This window comes from Asterias amurensis, chromosome 11 (genome assembly GCF_032118995.1).
Source record: "Asterias amurensis chromosome 11, ASM3211899v1".
Lineage (NCBI taxonomy): Eukaryota > Metazoa > Echinodermata > Asteroidea > Forcipulatida > Asteriidae > Asterias > Asterias amurensis.
Window position 1 is genome coordinate 19,907,710 of NC_092658.1, and position 21,689 is coordinate 19,929,398.

At 38.8% G+C, this 21,689-nt stretch overlaps 1 protein-coding gene across 2 annotated transcripts in view; it reads left to right on the plus strand.

Moving 5' to 3' along the window:
- Nucleotides 1-21,689, plus strand: part of LOC139944098 (FAD-dependent oxidoreductase domain-containing protein 2-like) — a 68,465-nt gene that overhangs the window by 43,171 nt on the left and 3,605 nt on the right. For both annotated transcript variants that reach the window (XM_071941052.1, XM_071941053.1), the window contains 6 exons: nt 4,764-5,015; nt 6,354-6,632; nt 10,394-10,560; nt 11,113-11,278; nt 12,486-12,613; nt 20,892-21,002. In XM_071941052.1, the coding sequence (XP_071797153.1) occupies nt 4,764-5,015; nt 6,354-6,632; nt 10,394-10,560; nt 11,113-11,278; nt 12,486-12,613; nt 20,892-21,002 (1,103 nt within the window). The remainder of the gene's footprint in view (nt 1-4,763; nt 5,016-6,353; nt 6,633-10,393; nt 10,561-11,112; nt 11,279-12,485; nt 12,614-20,891; nt 21,003-21,689) is intronic.

A 21,689-nucleotide genomic window follows, 5' to 3' on the forward strand; every position in this document is an offset into this window, starting at 1 on the left:
GTTGTTCACAGTTCCCCAAGCAAAACAACAACAAAAATCCTTTCTAAATTACACACACCTTTAAATGTTCAAGCAAGACTGTCCACTTAGAGGCAGTGGACACTATTGGTAATTACTCAAAATAATTGTTAGCATAAAACCTTACTTGGTAACAAGTAACGGGGAGAGGTTGATAGTATAAAACATTGTGAAAAACGGCTCCCTCTGAAGTAACGTAGTTGTCGAGAAAGAAGTAATTTTCCACGAATTTGATTGCCAGACCTTCGAGGGGTGTTTTTTCTCCCATTATTATCTCGCAACGTCGATGACCAATTGAGTTCAAATTTTCACAGGTTTGTTAAGTTGAGATACACCAAGTGAGAAGACTGGTCTTTGCCAATTACCAAATGTGTCCAGTGTCTTTAAGCGGGATGTTCAATCTGTGTTCAGGATAATTGGTTTTGACTTGAACCATGTGAAATCACGCTTCACTGTTATTAAGAGGTGTCATTTACTCATTGTCCATCTGGGCATCTGCAGACATGCTCATCAGTCAAAACATCATCTTTCATTCATGGGAGAACTTCTTGGAATTTCAGTATAAAGTTTGGGATGGTTGGGACACCCTGAAGTGTGTTTAATAACAGCATCTCTGGTCACAGAAATCATTTCTCAGATGCAAATGTTTTTTTGGTAAAAATTATCCAAACTATGTTCACTTCAAATTGAATCCTTTCTCAAAATAGTTTTTACCAGCAACAGCTGCAGTGCTTTTCACCAACCAAGTATGGTACTAATTTATGACCTTACCTTTAAATGAACACTTGGTTTTTCTGAATTCAGACGTTTTGCTCAAAAACATAGCTCTAGATCTGTCATGATTAAACACAATGTCAAATTTCAATAAAGTTTATGCTAGAAATGTCAGCAAACATTTTTTTCATTGCCCCAGTGGAATTTTTGTTCAATTCTACTAATCTTTTATCTCCGCTCCCAGCGGGTCCACGCTCGGAAGAAGAACAAAAATTGTCTTAGAAATATACTGAATTATCGAACGTGTTTCTTGGCCTTACTCTTTCCCCCCGTTTCCCTGTAGGTTTCTGTAAATGCAGTCTAGCCTAATGACAGGTAGAATAGCCACTGGGCAAAAGTGTGTATTGGGAACTGCCACAACTGTCAACATTTTCACTAAAAGACAAATGAATCTAACATCTTATTTATATTGAGTCTTTTCGAAGAGTCAAAATAAATGTTTCAACTGAATTGAAACTTGAATAATTAATTTTCCTTTTTAATGGCTTTGCGCCGTTAACTCAGATCCTCTGTTTTTCTGGGAATCTGTTCAATGGATTTATCTGTGAAAAGATTTCTTTTTTTTGCTTTCATTTTCTTTTTTTTCCTTCTATTTCTACTTGTTCTCATCGTTTGCTATATTTATTTATTCATTGATTCGTTTAGACAGGGTTGCCTTTAATTTACAATTGCTATCCCTAAGGACCCTGCGTGCAAACACTAAAAATTAAACAGTTTTAAATTATAGAGCAATAGAAGAGATAAGTTACAGTACCGTCAAACAAGCGAAATCAGGCTAACCAATACACACATTAAAGATGCTATGTCAGATTTTTTGCCGATTTGACCCAAAAATTTTGATTTAAAATTCAATAGGTATTTTATGGGGGTCGAGAAAATTACAAGCTTTCATTTGAGCCAGTGCTCGAAAAAGTCCGCCAATTATTAGTAGCAGTGAAATAAAGTGATCAAAATTAGTTTTTGTCGTGATCCCGACAATATATCAAGTGACCAATACTTTTATGTTTTATAAAAAAAGTTTTAAATTTTTGTCATGGTTCCTGACCATTAAGAGTAAAAGTTATACCTTTTTTCGTTAGAGCGAGTGATACTCTTTGAAATACCATTCACTCATAAAAATCTATTTTTTAATGTTTGGGGCCAAAAATCTGACATAGCATCTTTCAAATTAGACTCTAAAATGTTAAAATAATCAGTACCGTAGGGCAAGGTATAAAACTGCACAGTTATTATTATGCAGTCAAGTTTTTTGTTAGTTTCAGCCTTCTTTTTGAATAAATAAAAATAAGTAGCCTAAAAACAGGAACGTGCTAGAAGTATTCAATCAAACAAATTGTCAAATGAGTCTGAGTCACCAAAAAAGGGCATTCCTATACCAAGTTTGATCTCAAATTATTTTTCAAGCAGCTTAGTCCGAAGATCAAGTCCATCTTAAAGACACTGGACACTTTTGGTAATTGTCAAAGACCAGTCTTCTTACTTGGTGTATCTCAACATATGCATAAAATAACAACCTGTGAATGTTTTAGCTCATTCAGTCATCGAAGTTGCGAGATAATAATGAAAGAAAAAACACCCTTGTCACACAAAGTTGTGTGCTTTCCGATGCTTGATTTCGAGACCTCAAGTTCTACATCTGAGGTCTCGAAATCAAATTCGTTGAAAATTACTTCTTTCGTGAAAACTACTCCACTTCAGAGGGAGCCGTTTCTTATAATGTTTTATACTATCAACCTCTCCCCATTACTCATTACCAAGTATGGTTTTATGCTACTAATTATTTTGAGTAATTATCAATAGTGTCCACTGCCTTTAAAAAAAAGTGGCAATTGAGTTAAAATAGAACAAACTAAAATGTCCACATACTACAAGCATGTTCAATGCATATTAAGCCAATTATAGCATGCTTGTATGCACTAAACCATTCAAAGCCCTATCCAAATTAAATAACGTCAAGACTTACTGATTTCCGATAGCTTTGCAAATTGACTTTCTGGCTGACTGCCTGGATTAACTAAGGCAACAAATGCTCCTCTACCTTTTAAAAGGAAAGTGTTATTTTGTTTTGTATCGATAGGTCGCAAAGCATTATTTTTGTGGGTTTTTTTCCCGTCTCTATCTCATCCCGGACTTGGATTGATCAAATATTCCATTATTTTGTGGCCTTGTATTAAGCCGGAGAGATTTCTCTTTAATTCTGTGCCAAGTTAAGACATCTTGCGGAGCGCTTTACACGACTTGGAAGTCCGTCAACTGTGCATTTACCTGTCTCCTCGACTCCATCACACAGGCCAAATGTTCCTACGCACGAGGAACTCATGCATGCGTTCAGTCTGGCGTATTGCATTTCGCAAATCCCCCCTAAAACAAAAAATGAAATTGTATAACTCGGGTAGTAAGAGAACGTGACGTCTGGAAGGTGAGCCTGAGAAATTATTGGTGGGGAAGTCGGGTGGAAAAACAGAGTTAAGGGGAAACGTCATTGCTTTGAAAGTGACTCAACACCAAATCTCCCCCCCTCCCTTCACACTTTGGTTATTGGTTACGATTAAAGACACTGGACACTATTGGTAATTGGTGTATCTCAGAATATGCGTTAAAGAACAAACCTGTGAAAATTTTAGCTCAATTTGTCATTGAAGTTGAGAGAGAGTAATGGAAGAAAGAAATGCCCTTGCCGCACAAGTTGTGTGCTTACAGATGCTTGATTTCGAGACCTCAAGTTCTAAAGCTGAGGTCTGGAAATCAATTTCAATTATTTTAGTGAGAAATTACTTCTTTCTCAAAAACTATGTTACTTGAGAGGGAGCCGTTTCTCATAATGTTTTATACTATCAACAGCTCTCTATTGGTCGTTACCAAGTAAGTTTTTATGCTAAACATTATTTTGAGTGATTACTGATAGTGTCAAATGCCTTTAAACTGACATGACTGAGAGATATTTGAAAGAAAAACTGTAGCCTGGCATTTTCTTTCTCTGTCACAATTATTGTTTGAGGGAGATTTCTTTAACATGTTTTAAACTCTTTTTTTTTTTTGTGGAGATAGAAATAGGATCTTGATATCATGGCTAAATGTTATTATTTAAAGATATCAGAAACTGTATATTGGGAAACTGTGCAATCGTGCACGTACATGTAGACAGATGGTTGTTTTGCCGTTGAATTTGTTTTGCTTTTTTTTTTTCCCGCTCAGGTTGAGGCATACGCTCAATATTTCAGGTTGTTTGTTTTGATTACGACGTGCTGTTGCATTGTATTTTGCCAGATGTGATTTCATTATTACATTAAAAATTTTTTTAGAAGTCGTGTTTGGATAAATTGTTTTTTTCTCTAAAACTCAATTGCACGGCTCATTTGCTAAACAATATTCAGTAGGAGGTTGAGTCATTGGTTTTTAACCAGATTATGTGATTAAAGTTTTACAGTGATCATTTTTTTAGAAGCCATACTGAAATTTGACCTTGATTTTGCTTTTGGGTTGCTCACTGGCTTACTATAAAAAATCCCCTGCTCAGAACTATCCGGTCATTAGTGCTATTCGTATGGATGTAATCCAATTTATCTGACTTTGTTCATCCTTATTCCCCTCCTCAGACTTTACGATCATCTCAACAGTCATTGCTTTCTGCTACTAGAGCTTCTTCAATTTTTTATGGCCACAGATTTTTTTCTTACGCCGCACCGTTTCTTTGGAATAGTCTTCCCGTGCATCTTCGCCAGGCTAATTCTTTACAATGTTTTAAGTCCCTGTTGAAAACTCATTTGTTTAAAGCTGCTTTTTTTGTAATTTGCTTATTTGTATCTGGTATCTTTCTCTCATTGTTTATTTTATTGTTCTCTTTATGCGCTTAGAGGCTTTTTGCATTAGGCGCTTTACAAATGTCTTATTCTTATTCTTAATGTTCTGCTTAAAGGTCTATTTGGCGCAGATTGTGTGATTACATTTTTACTTCTGATCCTATTTTCCAGAATATTAATCATGAGCACCGGCTACAGCCTTCCACACGAGCCCTCCTTTGAAGGCTTTGAACACACCGAGGGTTACCAGACCATCTCCTTAGACCAGGAAGAGTACGAAGGAAAGAGCGTACTCATCCTGGGTAGGGGGAACTCTGCCTTTGAGACGGCCGACCACATCATTGGATCTACTAACGTCATCCACATGGTTGCTAGGTCACGGGTGCGCATGGCGTGGGAGACACACTATGTTGGGGACTTAAGGTGAGAAAGGATCAACAAATTTACCTGCAATTTAGTTGGGGACCAGTTATGAACACTATCATTAAGGCACCCTCTTTCTGCTAAGCAGGCATTTTCAGTGCTTAGCAGTTTGCAAGGAAATCCTTTCACCGATTACTGGTATTTTTTTAGTACCTCTGTTTAATAATGCTTAAAAGTGTTTTGCCTTCTTTTTTTGGTTGTTAAAGGAACATTACAGAATTGGTTTTGCTGTCAAAAACGTTGCTGGCAGTGTAAGCACTTTATGCAATCCACCATTTATATACATAAACTGACAAACCTGTTGAAGTTTGAGGCCGATCGGTCATCTGGGTCACGAGAGAATAGTGAAAAACCGATTACAAGTTTTGCTCTGCATCGATGCCAAAACAAAAATGAATAAAACGCTCACTGAGCGATAAACTCCACACGCGAAATTAGATTATTTATTTCTCATCAAATATGAAATTTCAGACAGAAATATTTCAAGGGACGTTTTCTACTATCATCATCATTAGACCGTGTAAGTTTTATGCAAATCTGTGATGTTCACAATTTTTGTTTCTTACCAATTCTACACATATCCCTGCCCAATGGTTGTCTTGGAGCTTACCTACCACATCTAAAAACTTAATTTCAGTTTTCAATTATTCCTTTTTTGACCCAACCACCAACAATATTGACAGACAAATCATAATTTTTAATTATTGACAATTCTGAATGGCCCTTATTTTCTTCAGATTCTACCCCTCAACACAGCCGTCAACAACGGCCTACTGGACACCTATCAACTCAAAATTTATTGTTATTGACAACTCGGAATGGCCTCTTACTGATCTTCCTCTCACATTTGTGACCCACTCTGTGAAAATGAGTCAGATGTCGCCCAATGCATTATTAAGTTATGGGCAGTGGAAAATGTAAAAAATATATATATATTTTTTTCCCCTTTTTAAGATCTATAGTTGCATGGTTAACCTTTAGAACATACTTTGGTCATACATGTACTTATGTCTAATTTGTATCCTTTTGCACGAAATGGTAGTTTAAAATATCATTTTACTTGTAAATCGTTTTTCACAAAAAATGATGTATTGGCTAATTTCAAACGGGAGTAACTCAGCAATGCGATACACCCCAAAGCTTAGACATATACCAAATTACTGCTGCTGATGTGTTCTTTCCAGCCATGCATATAACTCAATTCTTGAAATTGCCTACATCTGACTCATTTTCACAGAGCGGGTCACATTTAAGAACTGAATTTTGATTTTCAGTTAGTTCTTTTGACCCATCCACAATATCAATGGCCCCTGACTCTCTTTTGATCCTACCCAACAGAGCCGTCAACAACGGCCTACTAGACACGTATCAACTCAAATCCCTAGACGGTATCCTAGAGGGCGACATTAGCGAGATGGCCATCCTGAAGCGCCCCGACGGCCGCCTGGTGCTCGTGGACCAGTACGAGATGGATCTAGCTCGCGAGGAGAACATGACCGATCATAACATCGAGAATCACGTCGTTCACATGATGCCTGATAACTTTGCCCTGAGGGAGCCCTACGATAAGGTCATCCGCTGCTTGGGGTTCAAGTTTGACAATAGCATCTTTAACAAGTAGGTAGACAAAATAAATATTGATGGAGATAATAACAATAAAGTTCATGAATAGTAATACAGTTCATATACATGTAATTACTCTAAACACTGATGACCATAAACAAAGTTTTGGGTAAAGAGCTGGGGGCAATTTCATATAGCTGCTTAAGCAAAAAAAAGCTTGAAAATAGCTCGCTTATTTTACATATGTTACTGGCCAAAATGTCATGCCATATACATTGCTTGTGACTGGTATTGAGCTGTTATTTACTTCAACAATTGAGTGGAATCTTCTCCGGTAATCTGATTTTACTAAGCAAGGATTGTTTTGCTTAAGCCACATTTTGTGCTTAAGCAGTTCTATGAAATTGGGCCCTGAAACCATTGTCAGACACAACCTCCTTGGAAGTAATGTAGTATTAGAGAAAGAGTACATTTTAACCACTTTTTTATGTTATTTGCCAAAATTTATAAGATACATTTGGGCAATTAAATTCCCCCCCCCCCCCGAAAATATTTTTGTAAAAACGTTGGCCTGTTTTGGCTTGTCTCTCCATAGGAATGATTACCACAAATAACTTGTTTAGCTTGATCGCATCACATATCTTCTTTATGTATCGACAAAAAATAAATTGACCGTCTGATGAGGTTCAGTACGGAGGAATCCAATCTCAAACGAAAAAGAAAAAAAAAATGATAAGCCAAACTACGGGAAGGAAATTGAAAACGTCAGACGCCAGTGTCAGAAGGCCATGCAATTAAGCACCATTACGCTACGCTGCTCCTCATCAATGCGTCCATCAGGCTCGGGTTTGTCTCCAGCGCAAAGTCGTGTCAGCGGGAAGACAGAAGGCGGCAATCTGTTCTACTTATGTTGCAAATTCAGTCAGGCGTGGGGACACTTTGTTTTTTACAGAAATCAATATACGACACTTTGAGCGTGACTTTGATAGGCTTGCAAGCATCTGCGGGGGAGACACGCTGCGGATAATTGTATACTTAGTTGATGTTAGGCTGGGGTTTTTTAATGGATGATGGTAGAGATGGCTGCAGTTATATGTATGAAGTGCAAGCTGCATGATATGTTTTCAAGACATCATTTGCAAGTTTTGACTTGTTTAGAGAAATCATTTTTTTCTTATATAACCCATTATCAATGATGGGAGTAAGAATATAAGAAAAGAGACAGACATACTTGTGTATTCCAATAATGGATTATTCTTCCTGAGCAGACACATGATAATAATGTATATTGATAATAGTGTATATAATGAATAGGGTAGATGGCCTTAGCTTTCGATCCAATCCTACTATTGATAATAGTGTATATTTATAATGTGCCATGTCTGTCATAAAAAAACACTCCTGGCGCCATAATATCATGTTTTGTGGAGCTTGTTAAGAATGATTTTATGAGACTTTTTTCCCCAAAAGAAACTTTGCGACAAACTACTAAACGCTAATTAAATTACATACAGTCATAGTGAGTAGGAATTTATTCTTCATTGGCAAAAACTTGATCAACAAATGGTATGAAAACCCTTTAAAGACACTGGACACTATTGGTAAATGTCAAAGACCAGTCTTCCCACTTGGTGTATCTCAACACATGCATAAAATAATAAACCTGTGAACATTTGAACTCAATTGGTCGTCGAAAGTTCGCGATAATAATGGAAGAAAGAACACCCTTGTCACAGGAAGTCGTGTTCTATCAGATGCTTGATTTCGAGACCTCAAAATCTAATTATGAGGTCTCGAAATCAAATTTGTGGGAAATTACTTCTTGCTTGAAAAACTACGTTACTTCAGAGGGAGCCATTTCCCACAATGTTTTTTACTTTCAACAGCTCCCCATTACTCATTACCAAGTAAGGTTTTATACTAATAATTATTTTGAGTAATTACCAATAGTGTCCACTGCCTTTAATATAACACCTTGTAGGTATACTACATGTAGGTGAGGTGGTGCATATTGGTTACAGACCATCAAGAAACACTGGGGCAAGCCCCTTCTCTTTCATGACAAGTGTAACTGTATTAATTTTGGTTTTTGATATCAGTATTAACCACATGGGAAACTGACTGGGTAAATTTTGAAATGATTTTTGGGGTTGAACAAGGCACGTTAGTTCGGAGGTCGTTGGTTCAAACCCCACTCTAGTCAATTTTTTATTCAACCCCCAAAATCATTTAAAAATTTACCCAGTCAGTTTCCCATGTGGTTTATATTGATATCTGAAACAAAAAGTCGCATCCCCTTAAGGTGATCCCTTGGCTGCCGCTTCCCAGGTTGTATCGTAATTTGGGTGTGATCCCTGGCTACATGGTAGTTAACGGTTGTATGGCTTCTGACTGGCACCCCCAAACAAAGATATTGACAAAATAGGGACACCGCCAATTTAGGGCTTAGACAGCTTAGTTGGTAAAGCACCAGCACGTTAATCTGGAGGTCGCTGGTTCGAATCCCACTCTAGTCAATTCTTTGTTCAACCCCAAAAATCAGTTTTGGTTTTTATGCTTACACCGATGTGTGCAAGCACTGTGTACTTTCACGAGTCATGTGAAAAAAATATCACAGGCATGTTTCTCGGGTGGGATTCGACCTAGCCCCTTGCAATTCTAGAGTACTTTCTTACCAACTAGACTACCGAGGATGCCCGGTAGCCAGAGGCAGTTCGAGTCCTATTTTTGGCAGCAGGTACCGCAACGATATATTTGTAAGAGATGTTAAATTTTGTTGTATACGGGAAATTTAATATCTCTTATTTAGCATTACACAACACAAGGGATCTTCGGCTTTACATCCTATCTGAATGACAAAGCAATAAGTATCTTTCTCATGGACACGGGTGTCAACGGGGACTCAAACCCACACTCTGCTGATCACAAACGCCAGATCTTGGGTCTGGTGTGCGTGACCGCTCGGCAAAAACAATCAGCAACAAACTAAAGTTATTATTGAGTGTAACTGTGTTTGTTTATGTGCATTACACAACACAAGGGACCTGCGGCTTTACATCCTATCCGAATGACGAAGCAAAAAGTATCTTGCTCAAGGACATGGGTGTCAACGGGGACTCAAACCCACACTCTGCTGATCAGAAACGCCAGAGCTTGGGTCTGGTGCGCGTGACCGCTCGGCAAAAACAACAGCAACAAATTAAAATCATTATTATGACAGGAATTTTTTCTCTCTGTTTTCCCTTTTTTACCCAAATCCCTTTGTGTCATACAAAACTTATAATGATAGAAAAAAGAACACAGGGGAAAAAAGATGACATAACTGTTTTCTTTTTAATTTTTGTTTTACCCTTACATCGATGTCTGGCAGCACTGTAGAGGGTCATTTCCGAGTGGTTAAGAGCTTCAAATTCAAGTTCTGGTGCTAAGTCATCGGAGTGTGGGTTCGAATCCCGGTCGTGACACTTGTGTCCTTGAGCAAGATACTTTACTATAATTGCCTCTCTTCACCCAGGGGTATAAATGGGTACCTGCAAGGGAAGAGGTTGATATTGTGAATGAAAAAGCCTTTCGATATTAACTGTTGCCCAGGTTGTATACTCCCAAGGGAGCTGAGAAACATAAAAGGGATGTTATTGGCCCTATGACCAGGGCACTAATGTAAAGCGCATTGATACGGTTATTGTGAAATGCGCTACTATATAAGAATTGGTTATTATTATTATTATATCCAATACTTTCCTGATTTCTGTAAAGAAAATCACAGGCGCATTACTCAATTTCTTATTCTTTGATTTTTGTTTTCCAACCCACAGCGATTCTAAACCAATGATGGGCGAGTCCAAGCTGAGTAAATTCCCAAAGATGAGCGCTAACTACGAGTCCACGGAGGTTCCAGGCCTCTTCTTTGCCGGGGCCATATCACACGCTGTTGACCACCCCAAATCAGCGGGGGGCTTTATTCATGGGTTCAGATACACCGGTAAGAACAAGCCTCAATGGAAAAGGATGAAACCATCAGTTTCTTTTGTCCAATTTTAGAGAAATCTACAAACTCATCTTCCTAATAATGCATTTGCTTCTTTTTTCCCCCTTTTCTGCTGTAACCTTTTTCATATTGATCTTGCTTTTTTCAGTGCCACGAACCTTTTTGGTGGATTTTGTGAGCTTAATAAGGTTGTCATTGAATGTATTTGTACAGGCATTAATTCCCTACTGGTCTGATTACCTGGTCCCTCGTCAGCTCTCCTATCTGAAATGAATCATTTCACAATGTCGTTTTTTTTTCCGGAAAAACCTAGAAACTCATCTTCATAATGAAGCATTGTTTTTTGTTTTTTTCAACTGTAACCTTGTATTTTCACATTGTTTTTGTCAGTTCCATGAACAAGTTTGGTAAATTTTGTGCGCTTAATAAGTTGTCATTGAAATATTTGTACAGGCATTTATTCCCTACTGGTCTTATTACCTGGTCCCTGGTCGGCAGCTCTCTTATCTTAATACTCACAAAGGTTCTCTCACGTCGTCGTTTCAGCTCGTGCCTTATTTCAGATGCTGGAAGTACGTTACCAATCACAGAGGTGGCCTTCAGTCCCGCTTCGAATCACAGAGCTTATCAATCACATCGTTAAGAGAATTAACGAGGCTTCGGGAACCTATCAGATGTTCGGTGTCCTAGCCGACGTAGTCGTCATCCATGGGTGAGCTTTTGTAACGAGCAAATGGATAGCGATTGTAATTAGGGTTGTGGTGCTTGTTTTTTTGTTTTGTTTTTGATGATATTCCCATCAAGGGAACTTGTTTTTTGATGCGCTCCCCATCAAGGGAACTCGGTGAACTCTCCCAAGGGGTTATAAACCACCAAGCAGCCAATTTCTTTTCTAACAAACAATGATTCAAAGGCACTGTACACGCTTAGTAATTGTCAAAGACCAGTGTTCTCACTGGGTGTATCCCATCATCGATCATCGATCATCGAAGTTGCGAAAAAATGATGAAAAAAAACCCAGCCGTTTTGGACGAATTTGTGTGCTTTCAGATTGGAATGAAAGACTTCTAGCTAGAAGCCTTTTATTATTTTAGTGAGAAATAACCTCTTTCTCAACAACTACGTTACTTCAGAGGGATTTGTTTCCCACAATGTTTTATACTATCAACAGCTCTCCAATGCTTGTTACCAAGTCAGTTTTTAAGTTAATATTTGTTTTGAATAATTACCAAACGTGTACCTTCCCTTTAACGTTTATGATTATGATTATGAATTGCACAAATCAAGAAATTAAGATTCAGTAACGTGATGACAATACTTACTCTAGCCATTGTGAAATCAGTGGTTAGCTTGGTAGGATTGTAGGATTCGAACCCACAACCTTGTGATTGCACGTTCTGCTGTCTAACCACTGGACCCTTTTGAGGATAGACTTACCATTGATACTAATTTGAAATACCTTCAGTCTTTTAAAATGTTATCCTTGTTTTCTTATTTTTTTAATTTTTTAAATTTTATTATGCAAGTCGCCAGACACACAAGGCCTGAAAGCCACTTCAAGGTGTGGGCTACAATTATTTTTGTCCAGAGGTCGTTGCCACCTACTCCTAGGGCTGAAACAGGGTTACCCTCTTTACAGTCCATACGGATGTAGGCTTGGGTATGATCAGTCCGAAGCCTGGCCTGACCTCCCTAATTTTATGTAGCAAGTGTCATGACCGGGATTCGAACCCACACTCTGCTGATCAAACAGCAGAGCTTGAATCCGGTGCTCTTAACCGCTCGGCCATGACACGCCACAAGACTTGTCTTCTTTTAGGAAAACTATCTACAATCTATCAATCTATCAAAAATCAGGAATTATTACAGGTAGTTGCAATGCCACGTTATATTCTGATGTGACATTTTATTTTTTGAAGTGATAACATGGAGTGTGAGTATGTGGAGGAGTTCCCACTGAAGCTGCTACCAAAGTTCACTGAACTGACGGGAATCAATGCTAGTCAAGTCATAGTGATCTCAATGGAGTATGGAAAAGATTTCTCTGGTAAGAAGATTGTTATGATGTTAATTTTGGTTGTTTACCCATATACCGATGTGTGTAAGCACTGTATACTCAGTACTTTCCCGAGTCCTGTGAAAAAAAAAAATCACAGGCATGTTACTCAGGTGGGATTGCGAACCCACGACCTTTGCAATTCTAGAGCAGTGCCTTATCAACTAGACTACCGAGGTTGCCCAGCAGCTAGAGGCAGTTCGAATCCTATGTTTTGGCAGCAGGTACCGCAACGATGTAATAGATGTTAAGTTTGCATCAGGGATAAAGAATATTAATTTTTTTAGATATGATGTTGTTAGATGATTTAGGGTAATAGATTTTTTGCGAAGAGTTGATGACCGATCAGATTTATTGGTATCAATTCAACTGAATTGTATATTTTACATGGGGGTGTCGTGGCCGAGCGGATACGAGCACCGAATTCAAGCTCTGGTGATTCTGTTCAGCAGAGGGTAGGTTCGAATCCCGGTCATGATGACACTTGTGTCCCTGAGCAAGACACTTCGCTATAATTGCTTCTCTCCTCTCCACCCAGGGGTAAATGGGTACCTGTGAGCGCAGAGATGGTTCTTGGGATTGATTTAGCCGAGTAGCGCATTTGTTGCACAAGGCTGTATACTCCCCAGGGAGCTGAGATGGTTTAAGGAATGATTTAAGGCCCGGGTGACCAGGGGTAATGATGTTCGAGCACCATCAGCGTCACTGTGTGACGGACCTGAGCACGATACTATTATTATTTCCGCATCGCTGAACTGTACCTTTCATGCCTTTTTAGCTGTATCGCACTGTAGCAGTACCATACCATACAGGACCGTAACATACCGTACCGTACTGTGCCATGGTAAATGTTCCACCAGTCTATCCAACCTTGTTCCTCCTGTCAGGGTGTTTGAGCGTGAGACCAGGCTGTCTGCTTGTCCTCATCCTTACATTCTGGCTGTGCCGAGATGTAGAACAAAGAGCTACTCCAGTAGCTTTTTCCCTCGTACTGCATCTCTTTGGAAGTCCTTGCCTGGTGCATGTTTCCCTTCATCCTATGATCTTCCATCTTTTAAGAGGAATGTCAATTCCTACCTTCAGCTCCTCTGAGTTTCTGCATGTCTATGTTTTCTTCCTTGTAGCCCTTAAAGCCATTATACACTTTCGGTAAACAGTATTGTCCAAGTCCCACACTTCGTGTATCACAACTTATATATAAAATAACAATCCTGTGGAAATTTAGGCTCAATCGAACATCGGAGTCGGGAGAAAATAACGGGAAAACCCACTCCTGTTTTCGCGCGTTTCGCCATGTCATGACATGTGTTTATAACAAATCCGTAATTCTCGTTAACGAGAATTTATATTGTTTTACCGTTTTCTCAAAAAGTAAAGCATTTCATGGACTAATATTTCAAGAGAAGTCTTTCACCATTACCTTCTGTAAACCCTGTAAATTATTTGTAAGTCTGTGAACTTTTTTTTTTTTTTCTGTACCGAAAGGGTCCAATGGCTTTAACCTAGAGTGGCTCTTAGCCTTGTTTGGGCGACTTGCTTAAAAAAAAATTCTTTTTAAATACCAGTACTGTACCATATAGCAGTACCGTTAATCGAAACCTTGAGTGTAAATCAGGCGCTTGAATGTGTGACATTAAATGACCGACTGTCAGAAAAGACAGATAATAACTTGAAACTACACAATCAATATTAAAACTTTCTCTCAGTAAATAAAATATGAATTGAGTAAAGTGCTGACAGAGAAACAGCGTGAGAAAAATGCATGGAGGCCATGATAAGACTTTGCTTGCAGCGGCTTGTAAGAAACTACCCAATCAATCTTTAAAACTTCTTGCTGTAAATAATATATGAAGCTTTGTACTAGTGTGGATTGTAAGAGAATGGAGTAATTTGCAGTAAATGACCGGGAAATAATCGTCTTTTGGTGGAGCAGGTTGTGTTTCTGAACTGGGATGGGATGCATTTCTGACATTTCTGAATAGTACACTCAGCGTCTTCTTGTGAACTTTTGAATTAAGAAAGTAAAGCTAATGTTTGTCAGCAATAGGCAGTGGCTGCTGAGTGCTATACAACTCATTAAAAAGTCTAAAACCTTTCTTGAAAAATATTTCTCTTTGTTCAAGCGCCTTGAGCACTTTATGCGCACTATAAAGACTCCAATATTATTGATGGTTATTTTCACTCACAAGTTAACAAAGTAAACACTTACAGGAAACCTTCTGTAATCTGTTAAATAACTTGCAAGTAAAAGAACTCCTAAATCTGCTGGTTACAAAACAAGCGAGTTATGATTGTTTATTGGCTTGAAAATTATTGGGTATTTCTTATTATACCTTTTTTCTGCAAACTTATGTGTCTAATTAATTACCTTGACCTACAGAAAAACAATCTTTGACAGACTGGCACATAATTTAAATGGGTCACAATACAGTGATCAATGATCAACTGTTTGTTTAACAAGAAAGGAAAATAAAACAATTGAAGATCTGTAAATTAAAAGTGACAATGCTCATGTGTATGCAGTTCTGACAAACAAGTTTGACATTCAGTTTTCGTGTTCTAGGTCGAGAAAATGTGCCTCGTTTCCTGTTGCCTTATAATTCTGTAAACAGAAATCTCTCCCAATTTGGCCAGTTCTTTCAGTGTGTGTCAACATGTATTTGATATTAATGGTGCAGAAGGACTGCCGTCGATTTCACAAAGAGTTAGGACTCGTCTTATCTCGAGTCCTAACTTAGGATTAATCTTAAGGTCTGAATGCTACAGTGCAGGGTTGGGACTCGTCCTAAGTCCTAAGTCCTAAGATTAGTCTTAAGTTAGGAAGAGCTTTGTGAAATCGACGGCAGATGATCTAAACATAAGAGTGAAACACTAAATATTAGCGGTCGATTTAGCATAGGTTTGGCGTAAAGTTCCTCGCTTTGCACCTCCAGGATTTGGTTTCCAATCATAGAGTTATATATAAGAACCAGTGCGCACTGGCCTATATACGCTGCCCCGGCATGCGCACATGCGGCCATTTTGTAAGTTGACAAAACAGCATGGCGTATAGCGTTCAATAAACACAAACTCAAACGCTCACTTCATATTCAATGCGCGTACAGAATAGCGCGCGTGTCTTCTTACGGTCCCGGCGCATTTGTGCAAGCAGCATTACCAGTGCGCCCTCTAGTTCTTATATATAACTCTATGTTTCCAATCTTGCCTGGGGTACTTTTTGATGATTGAGTTTTCAATCCCATGCCCCCCCCCCCCCCACTCAAAGAACAGGTGCATCATTCATTTTAAAGGTTAATGTGGAATGATACTTTTTTGTACAAATGTATGCAGGCTTTAATATGGAAGACATCCTGATGGATTGTAGCGGACTGAAGTAGGTTTTCGGGTCAGATGCATTGAGCACATTGTACAAGTAGTTACTTAATAAACATTGATCAAGGATTTGTGCTGATAAAACTGTAAATATACTCATAACACCCAAGGGAAATTACTTGTAGGTTTTGCCTTTTTGATGTGTGCATTTATAAATACATTATTGGCTTTGATTGCTTATCTGTGGGCTGATTTATAAATTGGCAATTTTAGTTGAAGAAGTGGGTGGAATTTGTCGAAGTGAAGAAACAGTATTGTGTGAAGATTTGTTCAAGCTGATGGATTGAGAATTCAAGGTTGTATTCTTAAAGACACTGGACACTTTTGGTAATTGTCAAAGACTAGTCTTCACGGTTGGTGTATCTCAACATATGCATAAAATAACAAACCTGTGAAAATTTGAGCTTAATTGGTCGTCTAAGTTGTGAGGTAACTATGATAGAAAAATCTCCCGTGTCACACGAAGTTGTGTGCTTTGAGATGCTCGGTTACCAGACCCTCAAAATCTAACTCTGAGGTCTCGAAATCAAGTTCGTGGGAAATAACTTCTTTCTCGAAAACTACATTACTTCAGAGGGAGCCGTTTCTCACAATGTTTTATACTATGAACAGCTCTCCATTGCTCGTTACCGAGTAAGTTTTTGTGTAGCCTCATCAGTAAAGTGCATCAGTGCAGAAGTAAAATGTAAGGTAGATAACTGAGAAGAACAGAAGCTCGGCTGCTCAGAGCGGGTTCTGTTTACACAGCCAATCCACATAAATCATGGAATGGGATCAAATGGAAGCTGGCGTGACACTAATCAGCCACTTGTGAGAGTGGTTTTTAAAGGCAGTGGACACTATTGGTAATTACTCAAAGTATTTATTAGCATAAAACCTTACTCGGTAACGAGTAATGGAGAGCTGTTGAATGTATAAACCTTGTGAGAAACGGCTCTCTCTGAAGTGACGTAGTGTTTGAGAAAGAAGTAATTTTCCACAAATTCGATTTTGAGATCTCAGAGTTAGATTATGAGGTCTCGAAATCAAGCATCTGAAAGCACACAACTTTGTGTGACAAGGGTGTTTTTTCTTTCTTTATTATTTCGCAAGTTCGACGACCAATTGAGCTCAAATTTTCACAAGTTTGTTATTCTATGCATATGTTGAGATACATGTACTCCAGGTGAGAAGACTGGTCTTTGACAATTACCAACAGTGTCCAGTGTCTTTAAGAACATGGGATTCGGATAAGTGTGTCACAGGTTTTCTTCTTCCTGTTCGTGACACAGTTATGGATTTTTCCGTCAGTAGTGGGTGATCTTTATGCGCTCTTGCAGACTAATGGCCTGTCTTCCCATATTGGTTGGATGTAACAGAACCTATGTTGTGATAGAGTGATGAGATAAGACACGGAAACACTCAACTTGAGGTGGCCCAAGCGCAGCGTAATGGCCCTGCTTTATAATGTAAAAGTGAGAAATCTGGAATTGGTAGAGTGTGGGTGGAAGCTCTGGGATTTTTAAATCTTGTTTGGCTGTGGACTGCGTCTGCATTAACGCTGTAATTTGAAGAGAGCTTGTAGTGTGTCGAAGTTCACATCAAGTGAGGCAATGAAGAGAAATGGAACTGTGCCAGTACTTTGATTGATTATTTTTTAGTAATCATTTTATTAAATTAATCGCAGACTTCTTGTCCATTATTGTTAAATTTGTTTGGAGGTAGGGTCATTGTTTTGGTCTTTGCTATGACGGCGTCAGGGGTATTGGTTCAATAGGAGTTAAGTATTTACAGGTTATGAGTGAGTTCATGCTTCCAATACAATGATGCATTGTTCTCAGCGCCTATTTGCTATTGCTCTCAACGGTCCACACTGCAAGAGGGAAGGGGGATGGGGGGGGGGGGCATGGGCGGAAATTGGGGGAACAGGCTCCCAAGTCAACCCCAACCACGCCCCCCCCCCCCCCCCCCGACCCTTAGTTATAGCAATAAATTGTCCCTTTAAAGGCAGTGGACCCTATATTGGTAGTTACTCAAAATAATTATTGGCATAAAACCTTACTTGGTGATGAATAATGACGAAGCTGTTGATAGAATAAAACCTTGTGAGAAACGGCTCCCTCTGAAGTTATTTTCCACAAATTTTATTTCGAGACCTCATAAATAAATTTTGAGGTTTTGAAATCAAGCATCTGAAAGCACACAACTGTGTGTTGCAAGTTTTTTTTTCTTCTTTCAGTATTATCTCGCATTTCGACGACCAATTGAGCTCAAATTTTCACAGGTTTGTTGTTTTATACATCTGTTGTGAGATACGAGAAGACTGGTCTTTGACAATTACCAATAGTGTCCAGTGTCTTTAAGTAAAGTGCCCCATGTGACATTTGGGTTGTCATATCAATGAGTACCCACATCGTTAAGCTACCTGTAGCTGCAGTTTGCCAATTATCCGTGTATTCATCCACGCGGAATTTCAGCCTCTGGCATTTGCAGAGTATGTTTTATTCCACACAGGGAAAGTTGATATCATGGTTAATTTGATCATGCCATTAGGAAACATTTTCAACTACAACTACCTCTCCCTCAGGACAGAACAGAATAAAGTTCATTAAAAGTCACTATTTTTTTCCCAATTAAATACCCCTCTCGTTAAATTTATGAATTTTTAATAATGAGCACCCGAGTGCTGTCATTATAATTAACAATGTAGAAATGACACCCTTTGAGTTAATGTAGTTTTAGGGAAAGGGGTAACTTTTCACAAACAAATTCAAATCTGAGATAGTCTTTAGGCTCCTGTTATTGAAAGCACCTACTTCTATGTAGTTGGTGTATTTTTTCTTTCAGTATTCTCTTGCAACTTTGATGACGAATTGAGCCAAGTTTTTGTTATTTTAAGCATGTGTTTAGGGTAAAAAAAGTAAGGATACAGCCGTCGATTTCACTAAGAGTTAGGACTCGTCTTATCTCAAGTTAGGACGAGTAACTCGTCCTAACTTAGGATTAATCTTAAGGTTTGCACACTACAGTGCAGGGTTGGGACTCGTCCTAAGTCATAAGATTAATCCTAAGTTAGGAAGAGTTTGGTGAAATCGACGGCAGGTCTTTGACAACTACCAAAAGTATACCCTGCCTTTAACATTATCTTGTGGTTTGAGAAACATTTTCAAATTCAAATATACCTAATTCCCAACGGAGAAAAATATACTATTATTGAAGTTCATCATGTCTTCAAATACATCTGTGATTTTCCTGAGGCATGTCAGGAAAGAACTTCCAGAAATAGAAAAAAAAACAAAAAAAAATCAATTTAATTTTTAAAATAAAAACATGGGATAACAGTCACTGAATAGACAACCGTTAACCAATTAAAAAAGCTAGCAGTATGAGAAGAATTCAAGCTTAATGAGTTGTGCTCAAATGTGCTCTTGTAATTACCCAACCGACCATTTATTCGGTCTTGTTGTTTTCCTAGAGGCAATTTGTCCGATGTTTTTGTGTTAGTTTGACATGAAGCCTCGCGGTGCACTGTTCAGGAAAAAGTAGTTTCAGACGCATAGGTAATCACCCGACATTGTAATTAACATGCTGATTGAAGTTGTGTATAGAGCCAATATCGGAACCAAGTTGGAGGACTATTTGCCCTTTCGCAAATCCTCCATTTTTGTTTTCCTCGGGGCATTTGGATTTAAGAAGTCCAAAGGAAAAGAAAACCGGCAAGGCCGCTTCTGGAGGAACTAAATATTTTATGCTCTCCGGTGCTTTGCAGAATTATTCAGTTTGCAATGGAAACCGAGAAGTGGATTTAGGTATTTAGTATTTAATAGTTTTTGGAGTAGAGGGATTTCGGTGTACTTTTGAACGTGTGTATGCTGCAATGCTGTCCCCGATGGACTGATTTTCACGGAAATATGATGCAGACAGGCTTATAAATTGGCTTGTCCTTTATCTTAGCGCGATTGGAGAATTTCTTTGTGGTAATAATTGCAATGGGATTAGAGAAAGCGCACATAATTTAAATGTTTGTTTTACCTGTAGGTATTAATGAAACAAAAGAAACAGAAGAAAATACTTTTCTTTTTTTCCGCATTTAATTTGTAAGATTTATGGATACACATGCTGATATGTGGTCACTGGTCAAGAGATATTGCCCACTTTTGAAGCTACCTTCTTCAGCCCTTGTTAATTTCTTATATGGGTGGCATTTTTGGCTTGTGCGTAAAGCACTCGCCTCTCACCAAGGTGACCCCGGTTTGATTCCCGGCCAGGGCCATATGTGAGTTGAGTTGTGCTTTGGTTCTCTGCTGTGCCACAAGGGTTTTCCAGACCATTCGGTTTTCCTCCCTAAGGAAAAACAAACACTTTCGATCTTGGCTGTGCTCCATGGTCATAATGGGTTGATGTGGCTGGCAGCTGAATGCGCCCTTGCATGCCTGCTTCTCGAACACGTTGCAGCCGCGTCCTTCGCAATTCAGCTCTTCCCGTGAGTAAAGATGATTAGCCCCCCAAATTATTGTTTACTAGGGGAACAGATTTTCATGGAAGACCTGCACTCTACCAACTGAGCTATCTCGTCCCCCTCTAGTCAAGTTTTTTTCTTCAACCCAAACCTTGTTTTGGTAAATCAAAACTAATGGGAGACTTTTGAACGCTAGGTGGCAGCAGACTTACCTGGTAAATTTCCATTGTTTACGTAGTTCTGAGCCTGCGCTCATTACCGAGAACAATGGATTTTACCTGGTAAGTCTGCTGCCACCAAGCGTCCCAAAAGTCTCCTATTATAATCACCGAGGCTATTTTTCCGACATGATTTTGCAAGATGTTTTTAAATGGTTTAACTTTCCACAGCATGTAGAATAGATAGTGTGAATTTCTGGTAATCAGTTCCTTGTCGTTATATTTTCCTTTTCCCTTACAGGTCCTGGGAAGGACATCTTTGGTCCACAGAGGGCGACATCAGACCCAGAGCTTGCCCATCTTTCCAACTTCCTTCATCCCGTGTTGTATTACTACCGTGCCTTACCCACAGGTAATTATAAATCACACACTAAGCCACCACGATTTCTGGCCTGGGGTCCATTTCACAAAGAGTTAGGACTAGTCCTAACTTAGAACTAGTCCTAGGGGATATTGAAAGTTTAAAGCCATTAGACACTTTCGGAACAGAAAACAAATTAAAAGTTCACAGATTTACAAATTACTTACAGGGTTTACAGAAGGTAATGGTGAAAGTGTTCTCTTGAAACATTATTCCATGAAATGCTTTACTTTTTGAGAAAACATTAAAACAATATCAATTCTCGATATCGAAAATTACGGATTTATTTTCTCCCAACTCCGATGACCAATTGAGCCTAAATGTTCACAGGTTTGTTATTTTATATATAAGTTGTGATACACGAAGTGTCGGCCTTGGACAATACTGTTTACTGAAAGTGTCCAATGGCTCTAAGGCTGAGTAACCTTTCCTAACCCGGGTTAAGACTATTCTTAACTCCTTGTTTCATCCAACTCTGGTCAGTCGCGACACTTGTGTTCTTGAGCAAGGCACATTATCATAATTACTTCTCTTCACCTAGGAGTACAAATGGGTACCCGCGAGAGATGAGCGGTAACCCTTTGATAGGCTGTCATCTTGTCTAGGGAAAATAGAAATATTCTCCATTACTGGGTACTTATTTTCACAGCACACCGAGTACGGTCTAGGGGTCATCTC